Source organism: Zootermopsis nevadensis, unplaced genomic scaffold (assembly GCF_977971745.1).
Source record: "Zootermopsis nevadensis isolate Lab colony 2312 unplaced genomic scaffold, Znev_1.0 Znev_ptg000016l, whole genome shotgun sequence".
In the NCBI taxonomy this organism is placed as follows: domain Eukaryota; kingdom Metazoa; phylum Arthropoda; class Insecta; order Blattodea; family Termopsidae; genus Zootermopsis; species Zootermopsis nevadensis.
The window spans coordinates 835,679-853,094 of NW_028259148.1; the positions used below are offsets into that span (position 1 = coordinate 835,679).

General features: G+C 37.3%; 2 protein-coding genes across 7 annotated transcripts; one reads left to right on the forward strand and one right to left on the reverse strand.

The window, feature by feature from the left end:
- Positions 1 to 309: 309 nt before the first annotated feature.
- Positions 310 to 13,674, reverse strand: cnir (cornichon-like protein). Of its 6 annotated transcripts, XR_015535277.1 has the most exons (7): positions 5,572 to 5,729; positions 5,305 to 5,394; positions 4,568 to 4,636; positions 3,613 to 3,725; positions 2,536 to 2,676; positions 1,903 to 2,067; positions 310 to 1,353 (listed from the first exon to the last, which is right to left on the reverse strand). XR_015535277.1 is itself a non-coding variant. In XM_087349333.1 (6 exons), exons 2-6 carry the CDS (start codon positions 5,377 to 5,379, stop codon positions 2,004 to 2,006), a joined length of 462 nt encoding a protein of 153 aa, XP_087205459.1. In that variant the 5' UTR covers positions 5,380 to 5,394; positions 13,593 to 13,674; the 3' UTR covers positions 310 to 2,003. The 6 variants fall into 6 exon arrangements, 5 of the variants coding, with proteins under 5 accessions (XP_087205459.1, XP_087205457.1, XP_087205456.1 ...); XM_087349333.1 differs by lacking the exon at positions 5,572 to 5,729 and adding an exon at positions 13,593 to 13,674 and having other exon boundaries at positions 310 to 2,067; XM_087349331.1 differs by lacking the exon at positions 5,572 to 5,729 and adding an exon at positions 5,890 to 6,095 and having other exon boundaries at positions 310 to 2,067.
- IFT57 (intraflagellar transport 57) lies at positions 9,159 to 15,977 on the forward strand. Its single transcript, XM_022061201.2, has 9 exons — positions 9,159 to 9,323; positions 9,652 to 9,849; positions 10,569 to 10,731; positions 11,122 to 11,240; positions 11,636 to 11,801; positions 11,930 to 12,044; positions 12,306 to 12,502; positions 14,027 to 14,171; positions 15,337 to 15,977. The coding sequence occupies exons 2-9, from the start codon at positions 9,674 to 9,676 to the stop codon at positions 15,498 to 15,500; spliced, it is 1,245 nt and encodes a 414-aa protein (XP_021916893.1). The 5' UTR covers positions 9,159 to 9,323; positions 9,652 to 9,673; the 3' UTR covers positions 15,501 to 15,977.
- The last annotated feature ends 1,439 nt before the right edge of the window (positions 15,978 to 17,416 follow it).

Sequence of the window (17,416 nt, forward strand, 5' to 3'; positions counted from 1 at the left end):
CAGACTATGTACATTTACACCCAACAAGAATAAGAAATTAAAAGTGCAATCTCTTAATAAGTTATTGAAAAAATTTGTGGTACCTACTTACCCTAAAATTTTTAAAATTGCATATTTATGCTATATCCATAATTCTCTAAACTTCACCACCAACAAAATAAGAAAAAAAAAGTACATTTACAATCTAGCACCAAATTCCAAATACTCAGAATGTTGTGTGACACAGCAGTTACAAGAAGGATATGGATAGGCGTATTGGTTAGGTTGAGTTTAATGATATAGAGATACCAACAAACCTCAATGGTAAAATTAAGAATACAGTACAGATAATTTTATAAAATTCAAAAAATGCACATAAGAACACTGTACTGCTTTGTAGGTAAAACATATAGCTATATATATAGTATGTACACAAAGTAAGACATTTTGAAACACAATGTATTGACAACAAACAATATGGTAAGAAGCCACTGATTCTGATCTCAACACTACAAAATTACATTATGTGCTAATTAGAAACAGAGCAGTTTCAAAATGAGTATTAAAAACATTTGTACATTTGTAGTATACTGCACTTAAATGCATAATCACCCCATTTTCTTATTCATTTACATACATGATGTTATGAAAATTAGTCAGATTTAGAGCCATCAATTGCACTAAAAATTATGACATGAACAGAGATACAATGCAAGAGAGACTCTGATTTGAACTGTCTGTAGCATCAAAATCCGCACAAACAGTACATCTACTATAAAAATTTGTGATTTGTCGTCTTCAAAAAATGACGTCATCAACACTGTCACCTTATATTTGTTTACCTGGCATTGTTGTGGAACACAACAATGCCGTTTTAACCCCCATTCGGGGGGGGGGGAGTTTAGTTTGTTACTCAAGGGTTAAAACACTTGAATGAAACACTAAAGGGGGTTAGTTTAGTGTCTTACTGAAGATTTTAAAACACAATCAACCCCCCCCCCCCCCCCGGAAGGGAGGTTGGTCAAGTGTTTTAATCCCCCATTCATGGGGTTAGTTTAGTTTCTTACTCAAGGGTTAAAACACTTCAATGAGACACTAAACCAACCCCCCCAAAGGGGGGTTGGTTGCATTTTAACCCTCCATTCGGGGGGGGGGGTGTTAGTTCAGTTTCTTACACAAGATTTTAAAACGCAACCAACCCCCCGAATGACCTTGATAGATGAAAGGAGCTCCGAAAGGAAAAACGCGAAGTTATCGAAAAACAACGACTCTAGCGAAAGCGCTCCGAAAGGAGCGCGTTGTTCTAGTAAGACAGAAAGAGATCAAACACTGACCTCCAACAGTGGGTATCGGAGAAACCTGTTTAATGTCAAGCTGAAAAAGAAAAGATAACTTTCATCATGTGAAGACTGCCATTTTGGATTGATAACATTTACTGAAACCAAAACCTTTTGGTGTACTTACATAAAAGTATTTATAAGTTAACACCTGTGCAACATACTTATTTACATGCACAATCGTCATTACCCAAACAACATTAACTCTTACCCATAAAGTTCAACACTTATGTACATATTTATGTCTTTACAATTAGTGTTTCTTAAAACATAAATGTCATCTAACCTGAACCATTGAAAGGTTCAACTGGTAACTGATAATGAAAGGAAGAAAAATATAGCTCCAAATTATTAACAAGTGACTAGTACTATATATCCTCAACTAAGATAATTTTCTAAATTTATGGACACATTTACACTATTATGCATAAATAAATTCAAAACTATCTAACAAAAGATCGTGCAAGTGTACACAGAATTTGCACAGATCCACCCTTCATAAAGATGATGGGCAATATGTGTTGACCATTGCAAAACCCCATAACAAAATGTTTAGATACATTCAAGATACATTCATATGACTTACAAAACTCCAATCATTAAAATAAATTATTTCAACATCACTGCAGTTCAGTCTTTTGCATGGAAGGAAAGAAAAATTGTGATGCCAAGGTACGCCTCTCTTCTTCAGAACTCTATCTGATCATCATTTCTTGATAATGGATCACCTTGAAGGAAGGAAGTTATTAAACTGAAAAGAAAAAGAAGTATAATACATGTAAGACTTGAGGTTCTCACAGCGGTGAATATGAAGATTTCTGTCTTCTGGGTTGTTGCGCTGTGTAGTCTGGTCGATGTTAACCAACGTTTCAGAGGTCATACTGCCTCCGTCATCAGGGCGATGAATATGCCAATAGGGTGCTCGGGGCAGGCTACACCTTTCACTTCCCTGCCTATAAAATCCAACTTCTCACACCCTATTGGCATATTCATCGCCCTGATGACGGAGGCAGTATGACCTCTGAAACGTTGGTTAACATCGACCAGACTACACAGCGCAACAACCCAGAAGACAGAAATCTTCAAGTATAATACAGCATAAATACTGTAACAAGACTGTAAAGCAATCATACCTGTGTTTTTGGCTTTACTTAATGCAATTAAATATACAGAAACACTGGAAGAAAAATGTAAAAGAAACCATATGATAAAGACTTACCAGTACAAATACACAAAGAAAAAGAGAAAATAATATCCCAGATATATCATACAGTCTCGCATATGTTTCTTCAATTTGCCCCGATTATGAATCTCAGTAGGATCAAACATTCCCGTGTTTCCCGTGGGCACTGTGTAATATCTAAAAAAAATAACACATTAATAAGGCATTAATTTATTAATATCATTTACCTATACTACATTAAATTTTTTTTTAAAAGAACATTTTTTGTGTTGTATCATTAAGGTCCAAAAAATCCCTTGCCAATTTATGATAATGTCAAGTGTGATTTGTGACTAACCTAGCTGAAGCTTCTTGTGGTCTTCTTTAATGGCATATCAGAGTAGGTCACTACCACTCCTACATCTCAAAATGACATTTAATATGTGCAAGTAATTATGATCAATGCAGCATTTAACATACCTACACTGGTTATAAAGAAAAACACATGACCTCTGTACTAGGAGCCCTAAGGTCTATCAATTATAATGATACATTCAATGTGCAATGTCACTCTGTTCTCGTTGTTGTTCCTTGGCTCTGAAACACAGTTGTGGGTCTTCGCCACCTCCTTACTGGAGGTTTCCTACTCTTTGAAGTGTGCATTTGTGAGTAGTGAGTGACCAGCCCACTGACTACACAATTTCTACTCAATCCTGATTTGACTGCAACAGCCATCTAGCAGTGTATCAGGAGAGACTTTGGTGAGAAATGGCCGTCAGATTTTACTTACGAATCATCTCGGTCATGCCCATAAGGTTCTTTTACATGCCACAAATCTACGACATGGCACCGCACACTAACTACTAGTCTGAGGGACACAATGTCACCGTGTACAGACTTAAATATATTTTCCAACTCGTTACAGACATCACTGGCAGTCAAAATCTTGTTTTTACATAGGCCTAACTGCACATAATTTCTTGTACAATTCATACATATGTTAAAACAAACAGAGTTTAAACATGTTTTGAATTCTATCATTTATGCAAATATATTTCACAACAAAAGCCTCAGCAAGAAATGTGAGATCTATGGCAGTAAATACAGAAAAATAAAATATGAAAATAAACATACTCATATGCAAGCCAAATTGCCAATGGAAGATTTGCAAATGCAAGTATCCAGTGACCAAGGAGAAGGAAAAGAAGTGTAAGAAAGTCCTGGGCAATCAGCTTTGGTAACACCCACTGTAAACAGAAGCAACAAGTCAAAGTTGGCACTTGACATACAAGATTATGATAACTAATAAATTTGCTTATCAAGATGTTTCTCATAGTTATGGAACCTAACAAATTTACCACCACAATAATGTGCTTACCATTTAACGCTTTCTTTGACCACTTCATACATTTACATATTTGTAGAACCAATTTTAATGTTATCTACCCATTTATGACTAGGTCTCCCTCTTTATGAAAGTATAAAACTTTGTTATATTACGCACTGTTCAGTACTAAAAAACCTACAATAATGAAAATTATATACATGTGAAGATCACTCAAATGCTTTATTATTATTGGTCTGTAATTACTGCTGACTTCTTTAACCAGATGAAAGTAGGCAATGAAAATTCTTAGCCAATCAGTAGATTTGTTAAGCATGCCAATAACAAATAGTTTGTGTGCATATGTACACACACACACACTAATGAATTACCTCACAATGGTTTATTGAATTCTGGATATTTAACAAGAATGTTCCAACTAATGAGGTCATGTTATGTGAATTCAGATGGGATGATGATCCTAACAAGCAAACAGATAATTATTTGGTAAGAAGCATTCATAGTTTATTTTCAATGTAGCAGCCATATATTCACTGCATGGACTGAGAAAAACCAAGAGAAATTCTACAACACAAAGGCTAGTACTAAGGCTAATAGAAATGGGCATCTTCAAAATAGAAATCAGATGCATCACCACTATAAAAACAAATATACTACAATATCCTGACGTTATACAGAAAATAATGCGGGCAAGTTGCATGGCCATGAAAGGCATTACAAGTGTTTTGAATCCACCATACTTACCGCATTCAGCTTCGAGCAACACTGTTGAGCATTCAAGTAATCACATTCTAAATCTGATAAACATATCACCTGATTTAGGAATTAGGGAAATAATATGATTTATACTTTTTCAAACAATTCATATAACAGAACCTGATACTTTCTCTACAAAGATAAATGCATATAGTAAAGAATATATAAGTTTCACATATCCAATTAAATGTCCACAAAATTCATTATACCCAACACTAAACATTCAGAACACTAACTATGCACTGTAAAGTATGTAAATTCATGAATTTCATGTTCTCATGACAGCAAGTACAAGATGACTGTCGTCTATGATGTTGTGCCAAGCAATCCCATAGTTTACAGACTTTTCAGAGGTGCTTTTTACCTTCATCACCATGATGACACTAATCATGGAGACAGAAAGCACCTCTATAATGTCAAGGCAACATCCCACGTGACAGTCATCAGCACGTAACTCATACCAAAATCAAAGGAGTAAAATAAGAACAATTAATGACTTTCTGACAGCTAAACACAGGTTGACTGTTCATTCTAACAGGCTGTACCAGAATGGTTTATGGGCAATTTAAACACATCTATTTGGAAATTTACTGACTTAATATTCTAGTCTATTCCCAGCAACCTCAATATTACAGTCAACACAACTATAGCAACTACACGTTCAGCTATAATATGAACATGGTTCACTTATTAAAACTATTCTATATATAAATTAAAAAGGATACGAAATAAACCAGCAAGAAGATAATTGCACCTGTAATTATCATCGAGAAGGGGAACAGCAAGGAATCAAGCACCATGTCAGTCGTATGTTCCTAAATATAAATGTATTAGTTATAACTACTTATAACACAGTATTTTACTTCCAGTATACAATAACCGACTTCTCTGTGAATTATCGCAAATGATACCCGAAAATAACCTTACTTTCAAACTGTGCCATACTTAATGCTCTCAGGTCAGCCAATGAGAATTATGATATGAAAATATACCTTTATTTCACTGCCAAAGAATATCCAACCATTAATTTTCTTAACATCTTCCTCATATGTGAAGAAGGGGTTTAATACCTGACGTAACACATAATGGACGACGAACCCAGCACAACCAATTATAATATCCGGCCACTGATATATGAAATTGACAGTGGAACCACGGTTCCGGAGAATCTGACGTGAATACGTCTTTGTATTTAAATTATATTTAGGCAATAAATACAACGAAAGGAAGTTTATATATTAGCTTTATTCTAAATATTCCCTTTATACATGCTTTACAATTGAATAAATAAATAAATAGGAATTCCTTACCTCAAACTTTGTTCAATTGTAAGAGACCACGATGTTCACCGGCAATGACCAATTTAATCAAAACTAAAATGGAGAGAGTGGAGGGCAGTATCACAGATTTCTTAATAATTCTTATATAAGATAAGTACTTGTGATATTCTAAAACGTTTTTAACAGCACGCAAGATTAATAAATTGCATTCTTTCACACACAGGTTCAGTAACGAAAGTACTGTTGGCAGTACGTAAAACTCATACAAAATTGTAATATTATCGATAGCTAGTAGAAAACGAATATTATCGTTGCACAATGAATGATTCGTGCGCAGAAACATGCCTTCTAAAAACTATTAAACGTTAAAAGCTAAATTATTATAATACACTACAATGTATTATTAAATGTAAATATTTACGGTATTAATTACGAATTTTATTGAACAATCGAATTTATAACATTTACGAAACACACAAACACAACATCTAACGGACAAACATAGTAAAGATTTTGGCTTGGAAATGTTATTGTAATATATTTAAATTCACACAATAATTAATTTATTGGATATGACATGGATTAACGCTAAATTCAACAAATTACAAGAGGATGTCAGCACAAAAGTCAAAATAACCTGAAATATTCACCTATACGTGAACAAATCCATCCCATTTCAAGTGATATCCGTCAGCACAAATTTCATAATTAGAGAATAGCTGGACGGATATTAACGAAATTTGGTCTGATTATCATGCCATAGGTGACAACTCGAAATACATACTTCTTAATTTTCCACAATCCGTAATTCCGACATGGTGGTTGCTTAAAGTCGTAAGGTGGCACGATGATTACGGCGTCACTGCGCATCACCTTCTGCGCACCACTAACCTAACCTAACCTAACCTAACCTAACCTAACCTAACCTAACTCAACCCAAACCAATCCAAATTCATGAATTTTGTGGTTTTTGAATGGATGGACGGAAATTAACGAAATTTAGTCTGGTTATTATGCCATAGGTGAAAACTCGAAATACAGTCTTCTTAATTTTCCACAACCCGTAATTCCGACGTGGTGGTTGCTTAAAGTCGTGAGGTGGCACGATGGTTACGGCGTCAGTGCGCATCACCTTCTGCGCACCACTAACCTAACCTAACCTAACCTAACCTAACTCAACCCAAACCAATCCAAATTCATGAATTTTGTGGTTTTTGAATGGATGGACGGAAATTAACGAAATTTAGTCTGGTTATTATGCCATAGGTTAAAACTCGAAATACAGTCTTCTTAATTTTCCACAACCTGTAATTCCGACGTGGTGGTTGCTTAAAGTCGTGAGGTGGCACGATGATTACGGCGTCACTGCGCATCACCTTCTGCGCACCACTAACCTAACCTAACCTAACTCAACCCAAACCAATCCAATCCAAATTCATGAATTTTGTGGTTTTGAATGTATGGACGGAAATTAACGAAATTTAGTCTGGTTATTATGCCATAGGTTAAAACTCGAAATACACTCTTCTTAATTTTCCACAACCCGTAATTCCGACGTGGTGGTTGCTTAAAGTCGTGAGGTGGCACGATGATTACGGCGTCACTGCGCATCACCTTCTGCGCACCACTAACCTAACCTAACCTAACCTAACTCAACCCAAACCAATCCAATCCAAATTCATGAATTTTGTGGTTTTTGAATGGATGGACGGAAATTAACGAAATTTAGTCTGGTTATTATGCCATAGGTTAAAACTCGAAATACACTCTTCTTAATTTTCCACAACCCGTAATTCCGACGTGGTGGTTGCTTAAAGTCGTGAGGTGGCACGATAATTACGGCGTCACTGCGCATCACCTTCTGCGCACCACTAACCTAACCTAACCTAACCTAACTCAACCCAAACCAATCCAATCCAAATTCATGAATTTTGTGGTTTTTGAATGGATGGACGGAAATTAACGAAATTTAGTCTGGTTATTATGCCATAGGTTAAAACTCGAAATACACTCTTCTTAATTTTCCACAACCCGTAATTCCGACGTGGTGGTTGCTTAAAGTCGTGAGGTGGCACGATGATTACGGCGTCACTGCGCATCACCTTCTGCGCACCACTAACCTAACCTAACCTAACCTAACTCAACCCAAACCAATCCAATCCAAATTCATGAATTTTGTGGTTTTTGAATGGATGGACGGAAATTAACGAAATTTAGTCTGGTTATTATGCCATAGGTTAAAACTCGAAATACACTCTTCTTAATTTTCCACAACCCGTAATTCCGACGTGGTGGTTGCTTAAAGTCGTGAGGTGGCACGATAATTACGGCGTCACTGCGCATCACCTTCTGCGCACCACTAACCTAACCTAACCTAACCTAACTCAACCCAAACCAATCCAAATTCATGAATTTTGTGGTTTTTGAATGGATGAACGGAAATTAACGAAATTTAGTCTGGTTATTATGCCATAGGTTAAAACTCGAAATACACTCTTCTTAATTTTCCACAACCCGTAATTCCGACGTGGTGGTTGCTTAAAGTCGTGAGGTGGCACGGTGATTACGGCGTCACTGCGCATAACCTTCTGCGCATCACTAACCTAACATAACCTAACCCAACTCAAACCAATCCAACTTCAAGAATTTTGTAGTTTTTGAATGGATGGACGGAAATTAACGAAATTTAGTCTGGTTGTTATGCCATTAGTGACAACTCGAAATACATTCCCGTTTCCAAGTGGTACTGGTCTGTAAGGATTAGAAAGTAGAGAATGTCTGGGCGGAAATTCATTAACTTGTGTATGGACATTATGTCTGGGCGATTACTTCAAACACCTTATTAATTTCCTGGACTCCGATAAGCCAATGTAGCAGTCAACTGATATCAATATCAGGGCTCTTTCCTTGGGGGTAAAACGCGGCCTGGGTGTTATGCTTACATTTCACCATCATTTAGTGCCGCAGTGAAGAATTACTGAAGTTATAAAGTGGAGCGTTTGTATTATGAACATAATGGGGCAATTCGTATTAACGACAAATTAGGGAACACCCAAACATTCTCAATATGACAGCATGGAAAGTACTTTTAATTTTCTTGATACCCCAACACACGGGGCCATTAACGATGTCTACGTGGAATCCAATATTTTAACTACAGATATAATGAAGTCTTGGGAGACGGTACAAGAGTACAGTTTTGAAAAGCCTAGTTAATACAAGTTTAAGAAGAAGAACATGTAATCAGGACCGCTAGATGTCAGTAGTAACCTGTATAACATCCATACTCTTTCTTCACTGTGAACAATCAATGTTGTATTCACCAATAGAACGTAGATAATGAGCTACGGGCAACTGTAAATCGTAATAAGTTTAGATTACGTTCACCGTCAGATACAATTCATTTTCAGTCACTTTGTTTCTTCGCGTTCTAATTTAAGTCCCAAGACTAATGGTTAAAGGAGGTAGTAATTTGTGTTATGTACTGAAATAATAAGCCTATTATAGTAATCAGTAGCAAGAAATAACGTGGGTAGTATAATGTTAATGTAGTTCATTCATAAATAAGTAATTTGTTTCTATTCTTGTAGTGGAACTGATCAAGGTACTTTCAGCAGTAAAATATTTGCATTCAGAATTTACCATGTTTAATTTGTGGCCAGTACACCAGCTGTCCTGGAAATTTTTTTATGGTTTCGAGTGTTGCCATGCATGCATGATGGGATGGCGCTCTACCAATTTATTGCAAATAATTTAAAATTATTTAATCATTTTATGTTTATTACATTCCAGATCAGTGATATGTGCTTGAAGTATGTTACAAGAAGGTCAGCATCCACACGAAAGATTACTTATGGCAGACGAAGGAGATGGTGGCCCAGGATCTAGTTATCTGACGTTTGTTGTGATGGAGGAGCTACTGGATAAATTAAAACTCCTTAGATATGACCAAGAATTCATTAAAGACCTCAAGATGAAGCCATTAAATAGGTAGAGTAGTTCCAGATCTCATACAGGTAGTGGAGCTAAAGACATTTTCTTCAGGCTAGACAACACTTGTATTATGAATGACTGGAACATTCATGACCATTTTCAGAAAAACCTGTCAGTGGCCCCAATCCTGAGCCAGATGAATCAAATCTATGCCCTGTTTTCATAAGCACCATTTTCATATTACCCTTCGATTTTTGCCTCAATCTGATTTATCGCTTTACTGCTGGCTACATGCCCTGCCTATCCATTATGTGGTCATCGTAATAATATTTTGTGTGGAATACAAAATATGGGGTTTTTGATTATGTGATATTTTCTTGTCTCTGTCTACTTTGTTCTTCTCATATCCAAGTATTTTCTGCAGAACTCTGTTCTCAAATGCTATCACTCTGTTTCTGTACTTAACATAGGAAACCAAGTTCACATCCAACAGAAACACATAGAATTTTTTTTATTGTACTGGGTTTTAGTATATTAGTGTGGCTGGGGACTTTTAATTGTATTACATTATATTGTGTTGCTTGTGGCACATAGATAAGTTCAGATAATGTTTTAAATAAAACTTTGTAATGTTTAGAAAATAATGTCAACTTCAAATGCTCTGGATCTGATTTTTAATGTATATGTTTTTATGTACCTGTCTTCTGTTTAATTTAGTTTCATGTATAACAACCCACAGAAATAAATCAGAGCGTGAATTTTCCCTTTGTTCATAGGCACTACTTTGCACTCCAGACAAATCCTGGTGAGCAGTTTTACCTTTTTACGTCACTGGCAGCTTGGTTGATCAGAAAGTCAGGGAGGCCATTTGAACAGCCACAAGAAAAAGATGACCCCAACTCTACAATATCTAGTATTTTGGATTCACTTCGACAAATTGTAAGTTTATATTGGTTTTGTAGGTTATGTTTTTTGCTTTAAACATACTTTAATTTAGATTAATGAAGAAAGGAAAGAGTTCTAACCACATCAAGTGTTACAGAGTAACATAAGGTAAGATCACAGCTTTAAAGAAAATATATTATGTTCTTTCTTGATCAGATTCTTTTAATTTTTACCACCTTAAATATTGTTTTGTCTGTATTTCTCTTGAATATTTTAATACCACATCAACACCATCGTCACTTAAGAGATTTGAGGTCATGGCTATCTGCTAGGATGTTTCATTGTGTGTATAGTCTTATATCTTTTTTTCCTGGTATAGTAACATTACTTTGCTGTGTGACATCTTGTTTCATTACTGTTTCACAGCTTTTCTATCTGTTGCAGGGTGTAAATGTGGATTTCCCACCAAATAAATTGAAGCAAGGTTTTGGAGAACACGCCCTATTTGTGCTGGATCATTTGGCGGATGCTGCGTTGAAGAATACCAGTTTTACTTGGAAAAAGTAAGTTAAACCCTTTGATTATTTATTTGAAAGTTACACTAAAATTCTGAGTTGTGAAGTGTGAATTAACCAGTGTCATTATAAACACCCTTGGCAGAAAGATAAAAACTGAAAGTGTCTGGTGCTAGTTTAATCCTATCACAGCTAAGTGATAATTACCATTCCATGTGGTGGACTTATCTGCCAAAATGTGAAGATAAAACTATTTCTGTCATTTTGAACCAAAAGAACGTCTTCTAACTAAAGCCCCAGCAAGCCGATTAAAAATTATCTGATGAAATGCAAGGCTCTAAACATGTCAGTAATCGTAGGAGAGGGTTTGTCAGTAGCATTCAAAAGGGTTTAATTATGAATGAAGGAAAAGTGATAACTGAAGTTTGTCATACTGTCGATAGACCTCGACCAGTCGTGGAAGTGGAGGAAGAAGAAGATGCGATGGAGGATGAATCAGAGTTGCTACTTGAAAAGGTGGAAGAGGATATGGCCGCAGAGATTTCTGACGAAGACGAGGAAGACATCTTGCATCTTGATGATCTGCATAACTTGCACATTGGGAATAAGGTTCTGTAATTGTCTGGGAATCTAGCACAGATGCATGGTCATAATCACAGAAGTATTAATTAAAAATATTTCTTATAAAATTAATTGTAAGGCTTCTAACATTATTACGATATTTTACTTTCGCACAGACTTTAACAGATTCTCAGAAACCGGATGGCATCCTTGAGTCTACTACAAACTCTGAAGGATGGAAATTAGAACTGGAAAGAATCTTACCGCAGCTTAAAGTCACCATCAGTACAGGTACGGAGTTATTTCCTGGACGGAACCGTATTTGCAGTTTCACCACAATGAAGTTTCAAGTTTAATAATTTTTCTCACCGCGGACTCTGATTTTGAGCTTCGTAATTTGTACTCTTCACCAAACATTACGACAAGCGAACCGTGGAGGATGGGCTGGGCATGCAGCACGCATGTAGGTTATGAGAAATATGTACACAATTTTAGTCGGAAATCCTGAAGGGAAGATACCAATTGCTTTCCCTTATGTTCTCTGTTTTGAAGATGTTCAGGATTGGCGAACACATCTAGAGCAGATGCAGAAACATCGCAGTGGAATTGACGAAGCTTTGACAACAACGAAAGGTCAACTCGACAAACTCCATTCGGACATTTCAAGCACACTTGAGAAGATCGGCAGTCGAGAAAAGTACTTGGGCAGTCAGTTAGAACCTCTGTTGGTTCAGTACAGAGCTCTGCAGGTTAGCAACAGTCAGTTCCACTGTGTAACTTGTGTTTCTTCTCATAAATTTTACTCTATTTGCTGGTGTGCCTTATCATCTGCTTTTTAAATTGTCCTGAAACTGCTTACATATGCCGCGACAAGTTTTTCCAGAGTTTTGAAAATTGTAAGTCTCCAGTGGTGTAGTAACGAGGTTTTAATGCTTCATTTGCCTGCAAAAATTTTGATAGTTTTGAGGGGGCATGTCCGTGCCACCTTCATAAAATCTAATCCAGTCTAGATAATTGAAAATAATAACTGCTACGGTGGTCTAGCGGTTAGAACGCTGGGTTTGATTCCTGGCGGTGCTTAGATTTACAACTTGTGTTGGGCACGGCCGTGGTTCAGGCATCACGGAGTTTTCCTCGGTTTCCCCGGTTTCTCCGTGGCATCCCGACAATTACTCCACTTTCATCATCATCTCGCGAAAAGGGGGTCAGAGCAGGAGCGTTAAATGTCACGGTCCCGATCGAACCCACGTACTGATGGGTCGTGAATCCACCAATGCACACCATGCTGAATGGTGTGTACTGGACCAAAAAAAAAGTTATAGTGGAACCACGGTTCCGGATAATTTGACGTAAATACGTCTATACGGTGAGGAGTTTATATAGTGGCTTTATACATGCCTTACAATTGATTAAAGTTTGAGTAAGACATTGCTTCTTTAACTTGAATTAGTTACGCTTAAGATTGGTCTGTGGTAGCTGAAATATGTTATAAAATTTGTACACTTCAGAGTATCAACATTTCGTGCAAACACCATATCTGTACAAGATTTTGATTTAGTAGTACTACATTGGGGATTTGACATCAACGTTAAGCCAAACTTTTCCTCCACAAATGTGACAAAGCTTTGATTTTCCTCCTTCTTTAAATCAATGTTAAAATCTCCTGTCAATATTATCGGCATTGTGTTAGGATCTTCTGTGGCCGTAACTGAAAACATCTTTGTATAATTTCTCAAATGACTCAAAATAAATCTCTTACAATCATCAGTAGGTGTGTACATCTTGTACATAGTATGACGCAACAAACATTTCTTAATAATTCTTATATAAGATAAGTACCTGTGATATTGTAAAACGTTTTTACCAGCACAAAATTATCTGCTCCACGACGCACTTCTTCTACAAGCGATTCACAGCTCAGCTCTTTACGCAATAACGAAAGCGGATTGTTGACGGCAGTAAAGTAACACAACAATGCCGAGTAAACAGATGACGTTTCCTAGGTAACATAACAATGCATGCAAGCTGAACATTGTTGTCAGTCCATATTTATAAATTGTTGATATTTCCTAGGTAACCATCTTACACTTTTTTGTTACACTTTTTTGCGGAATGACACTGACCCTTCCATATAGACGTAATTACGTCAAAAATTGAAAATAATGACTTGTTCATCGTTGATGTAAGAAGGTGAATTGCGTAGTAGGAGTTGCCTTCCCTTTAAGACGTCGCAAAATAAATAAGACGTAACGAGCTTCGCTTATTCTGCACAGGACGAATTTGCACGAGTGAATGAGCAGTGCCGTGAAGTGAGTGGCGGCGTTAAGGAGAGATCACGTATTTTGGCTCGGGTTACCGAGGAGTTGGAGTCCGTGAAGCAGGAGATGGATGAAAGAGGTTCTAGCATGACAGACGGAAGTAAGTCGCCTAAAATATGTTTTCTTCACTACAGTCATGTTTCTGTGAGCGGGGACACTTCTGTTGTCAGGAAATCTGTGCCATGTGCATTAATAATTGAATTGAAAGTTGTTCTCCATACCCCACTCTTTACAATGAAATTGGTTTCCCAATTTAAAAAACAGATTTTTCAAGCGATTTTCAGAAGGGAATCTGCCGTACAACCCATTCTGCAACCTGAATCTCGGTTAAAACTAGTAAAAGGAAAAGTAAAGAAAATGTTTTGTTCTTATCGGTAAAATATAAAACTGAAATCAAACTTTTTTAATTTTTGTTAAAGAAATCTGTATGTGACACAAGACACAGATTTAATTTTAAGGTCTCTAAATTTATTAGAATCACTTCTTAATATCGTGTATGTAAAAAATACAATGAAGAATAATTTCTAATTTTAATGCAGTATAAGAGATTCCAGGTTCTCTTGGTGGGTAGCGTAGAGGTAAGTATCTTGTCGGATGTTGTGCTGTGTAGTCTGATAAACTTCCACGAGACCACGTGGTGCAACATCTCAGAAGAAAGTTATTTGTACATAGTATGTGCAGCTTTGTGGGGTCCGCAGTGCGCGCGCGGCCCGAGGCGTGGGCCTTGTGCCGCTCGGTCGCTGGGACCGTGGGTTCGAATCCCACTCAAGCCATGGATGTCTGTCCGCGTTTTTCTGTGTACAGGTAGAGGCCTTGCGACGGGCCGATCCCTCGTCCAAGGAGTCCTACCAAAATGTCTATAGATCGAGCCAACGAAAAAGTTGGGACCCGCAGTGCTCAGGCACTTGAAGAACGGGTCGTTCCCAGTATGTACAGCTTTATAACAATAAATTATATATGTAAAACCTGTAATGATGTTCGGATAGCTTCACCAGGTTTTAAAATATTATGTTCAGCAATTATCATCATTTGTCTTCTATCCTGACGGTGTCATAGGAAGAACTTTTATCCAGGTGGGAAAATGGATTTGTATCAGCGATATGTGAACTTCTTTCAGAGGTCACACTGCCTCTGTCTTCAGGGCAATGGATATATTCACACAGCGCAACAACCCAGAAGAATATATTTGGAAAATATAAAAATATGTTTATTTTATTTTAGTTTTGTTTGAAGTCTGTACTGCTCTGTTTCTATATTTATCATAGCTCCGCTAGTTAATATAAAGAAGGCGATTTCACAAATCAAGAGCGAGATTACTGGAATGGATGTGAGGGTGGGAGTGTTGGAACACAGTTTGCTGCAGGCTCGCCTGCGAGACAAGAATTTGCTCCAGCAGGATATGAACACTCTGCCTCATGTTTTGGTGTAATAATTCCAAGTTCAACAACACGCGCACAGGGACGTGTCCACACACACACCCTCATCATGGAAGGACTTACGTTTTGCGCACACGTGCACAAGAATATTCACAGTGTATAATCTTCATGAGGTTTTCCATGTGGAATCTTCATAGTCATTCTCAAAGTATAATTTTTCATTCTTGTATGTGTTAAATCACAAAATTATGATCTAAGGGTAATGATCTATGTAGTAAGTGGAGCTACTGAACTTGTTTGTGATTTTGAACATACGCACTTCCCATTTATTGTTTGTCTGAAATAATGTTATCATTATAATACATTACTGTCAGTACCCTGAGGACGAGAATGAAGATGGTTCTCGAAACGTTGGCGTTTTCTCCGTTAAACCACCTTGCACAGTTTGTGGCCAGAGAAGATTTTATTATATGTAGTCGCCGTGAACGCTTCACGTCATACGACAATTAAATTGTTTTGTAAACATAAAATTTTTATATTTATTTCCTGATACCATGAATGTATTTCCTGGGGTTTCCTGAAGATTCATGAACAGTTTCATGTTTTTTGAGAAATATCAGTTATTCATTTCCTGTTCCTTATCGCTTCAAATAATCTTGACATGTTTCATGTGCTTCATTTGAAACTATTTTTTATTACTTGCAAGAATAAAAGAATCACTAATATTTCAAGGCAGTGAATGTTACTACAGTCCCGCGCCGTAGCAGCGCGGTCTGAGGCATCATGCTTCGGACCAGCGATACAGAATACGCGCTGGTTTGAGTCTCGGGGGAGAAAAAATGTTCTCATGAACTTTCGACCGTGAATGGGACCTGTGCCAACCCAGCATCGTGAGGAAATTGGGGAGCTACAATGAGTAGCGTAATCCGGTCAGGAAAGCTAGCAATGGCTGGGGGTTCGTCGTGCTGACCACACGTCACCCTATATCTGGTTGGATGATCGTTCACCTCTGCTTAGGCATGTGAACGTGGGGCCAGCAGTCAGGCTAGTCGGCTTAGGCTCTCTGGAGCTGTTACGCCACGGATTTAATTTAATTTAAGTTTTGAATGTTACTACAACTGATTGACAGTACAGAGTTAATAGATTTCACATTTGTATATGATGGAAGGTCTTATTCTCAATCCAGCAGAGATACCTTTTTTTTTTGTTAGTGTTGTTCTTATCACTGAACAAACATTAGTGTTTATTTAAAACCTGAAATAAGTTGGTCCAGGAGATAAGTGATGTTGGAGGCGGCAAGGACCTACTTCTACCAGACTACACGGCGCAACAACCTAGAAGACAGCCATCTTCAGACTCACTGTCGTGAAAACCTAAAATCCTACGTATTAAAGAAAGTTTTCAACTTTTTGACGGTTTTCACATAATAATATTAAAAGCATGAAGACTCGGTCGCTCAAGTCAGAGCCAGGCAGTGACTAATGCGAAGGTGTCACATTTTTCATTATCAGTACGTCATAGATAAAAAGTATGATAACACTAATGATTTTAAGAAAATTAATAGCAGCACAGAATGAACATGCATGAACTAATTACTTTCATTCAAGGCCATTCAAACTTATCAGGCAAATTTGCACAAAAATTGTTTATTAGATTTTCTGTGTTTATTTGTCATTAAGCTTTCAAATGCGTCCAACTATATTTAGATGATTTTTAGCCACGGTGGTCTAGCGGTTAGAACGCTGGCCTTGTAATCCTGGGGTCTCGGGTTCGAATCCCGGCGGTGCCCGAATTTATAACTTGTGTTGGGCAAGGCCGTGGTCTAGGCAACACGGAGTTTTCCTCCGTGGCATCCCAACAATTACTCCATTCACACACAGAAGAAGGCAATGGCAAACCACTTCTGGATCATCTGCCAAGAACGTATATGAACAGGTCCCAGTCCGAGAAAAGGATGGAAGGATCCTGT

Excerpts from the sequence above, each read along its gene's own strand:
- IFT57 (XM_022061201.2), top strand. The coding sequence starts at position 9,674 with ATGTTACAAGAAGGTCAGCATCCACACGAAAGATTACTTATGGCAGAC. Across the intron at positions 11,241-11,635 it reads ACCAGTTTTACTTGGAAAAA|ACCTCGACCAGTCGTGGAAG; the intron begins GTAAGTTAAACC and ends TACTGTCGATAG. Across the intron at positions 14,172-15,336 it reads TTCTAGCATGACAGACGGAA|CTCCGCTAGTTAATATAAAG; the intron begins GTAAGTCGCCTA and ends TATTTATCATAG.
- cnir (XM_087349333.1), bottom strand. The coding sequence starts at position 5,379 with ATGGTGCTTGATTCCTTGCTGTTCCCCTTCTCGATGATAATTACAGGT. Across the intron at positions 4,637-5,304 it reads TCTTCTTGCTGGTTTATTTC|GTGATATGTTTATCAGATTT; the intron begins GTATCCTTTTTA and ends TTCCTAAATCAG. Across the intron at positions 2,677-3,612 it reads GCAATTTGGCTTGCATATGA|ATATTACACAGTGCCCACGG; the intron begins GTATGTTTATTT and ends TATTTTTTTTAG.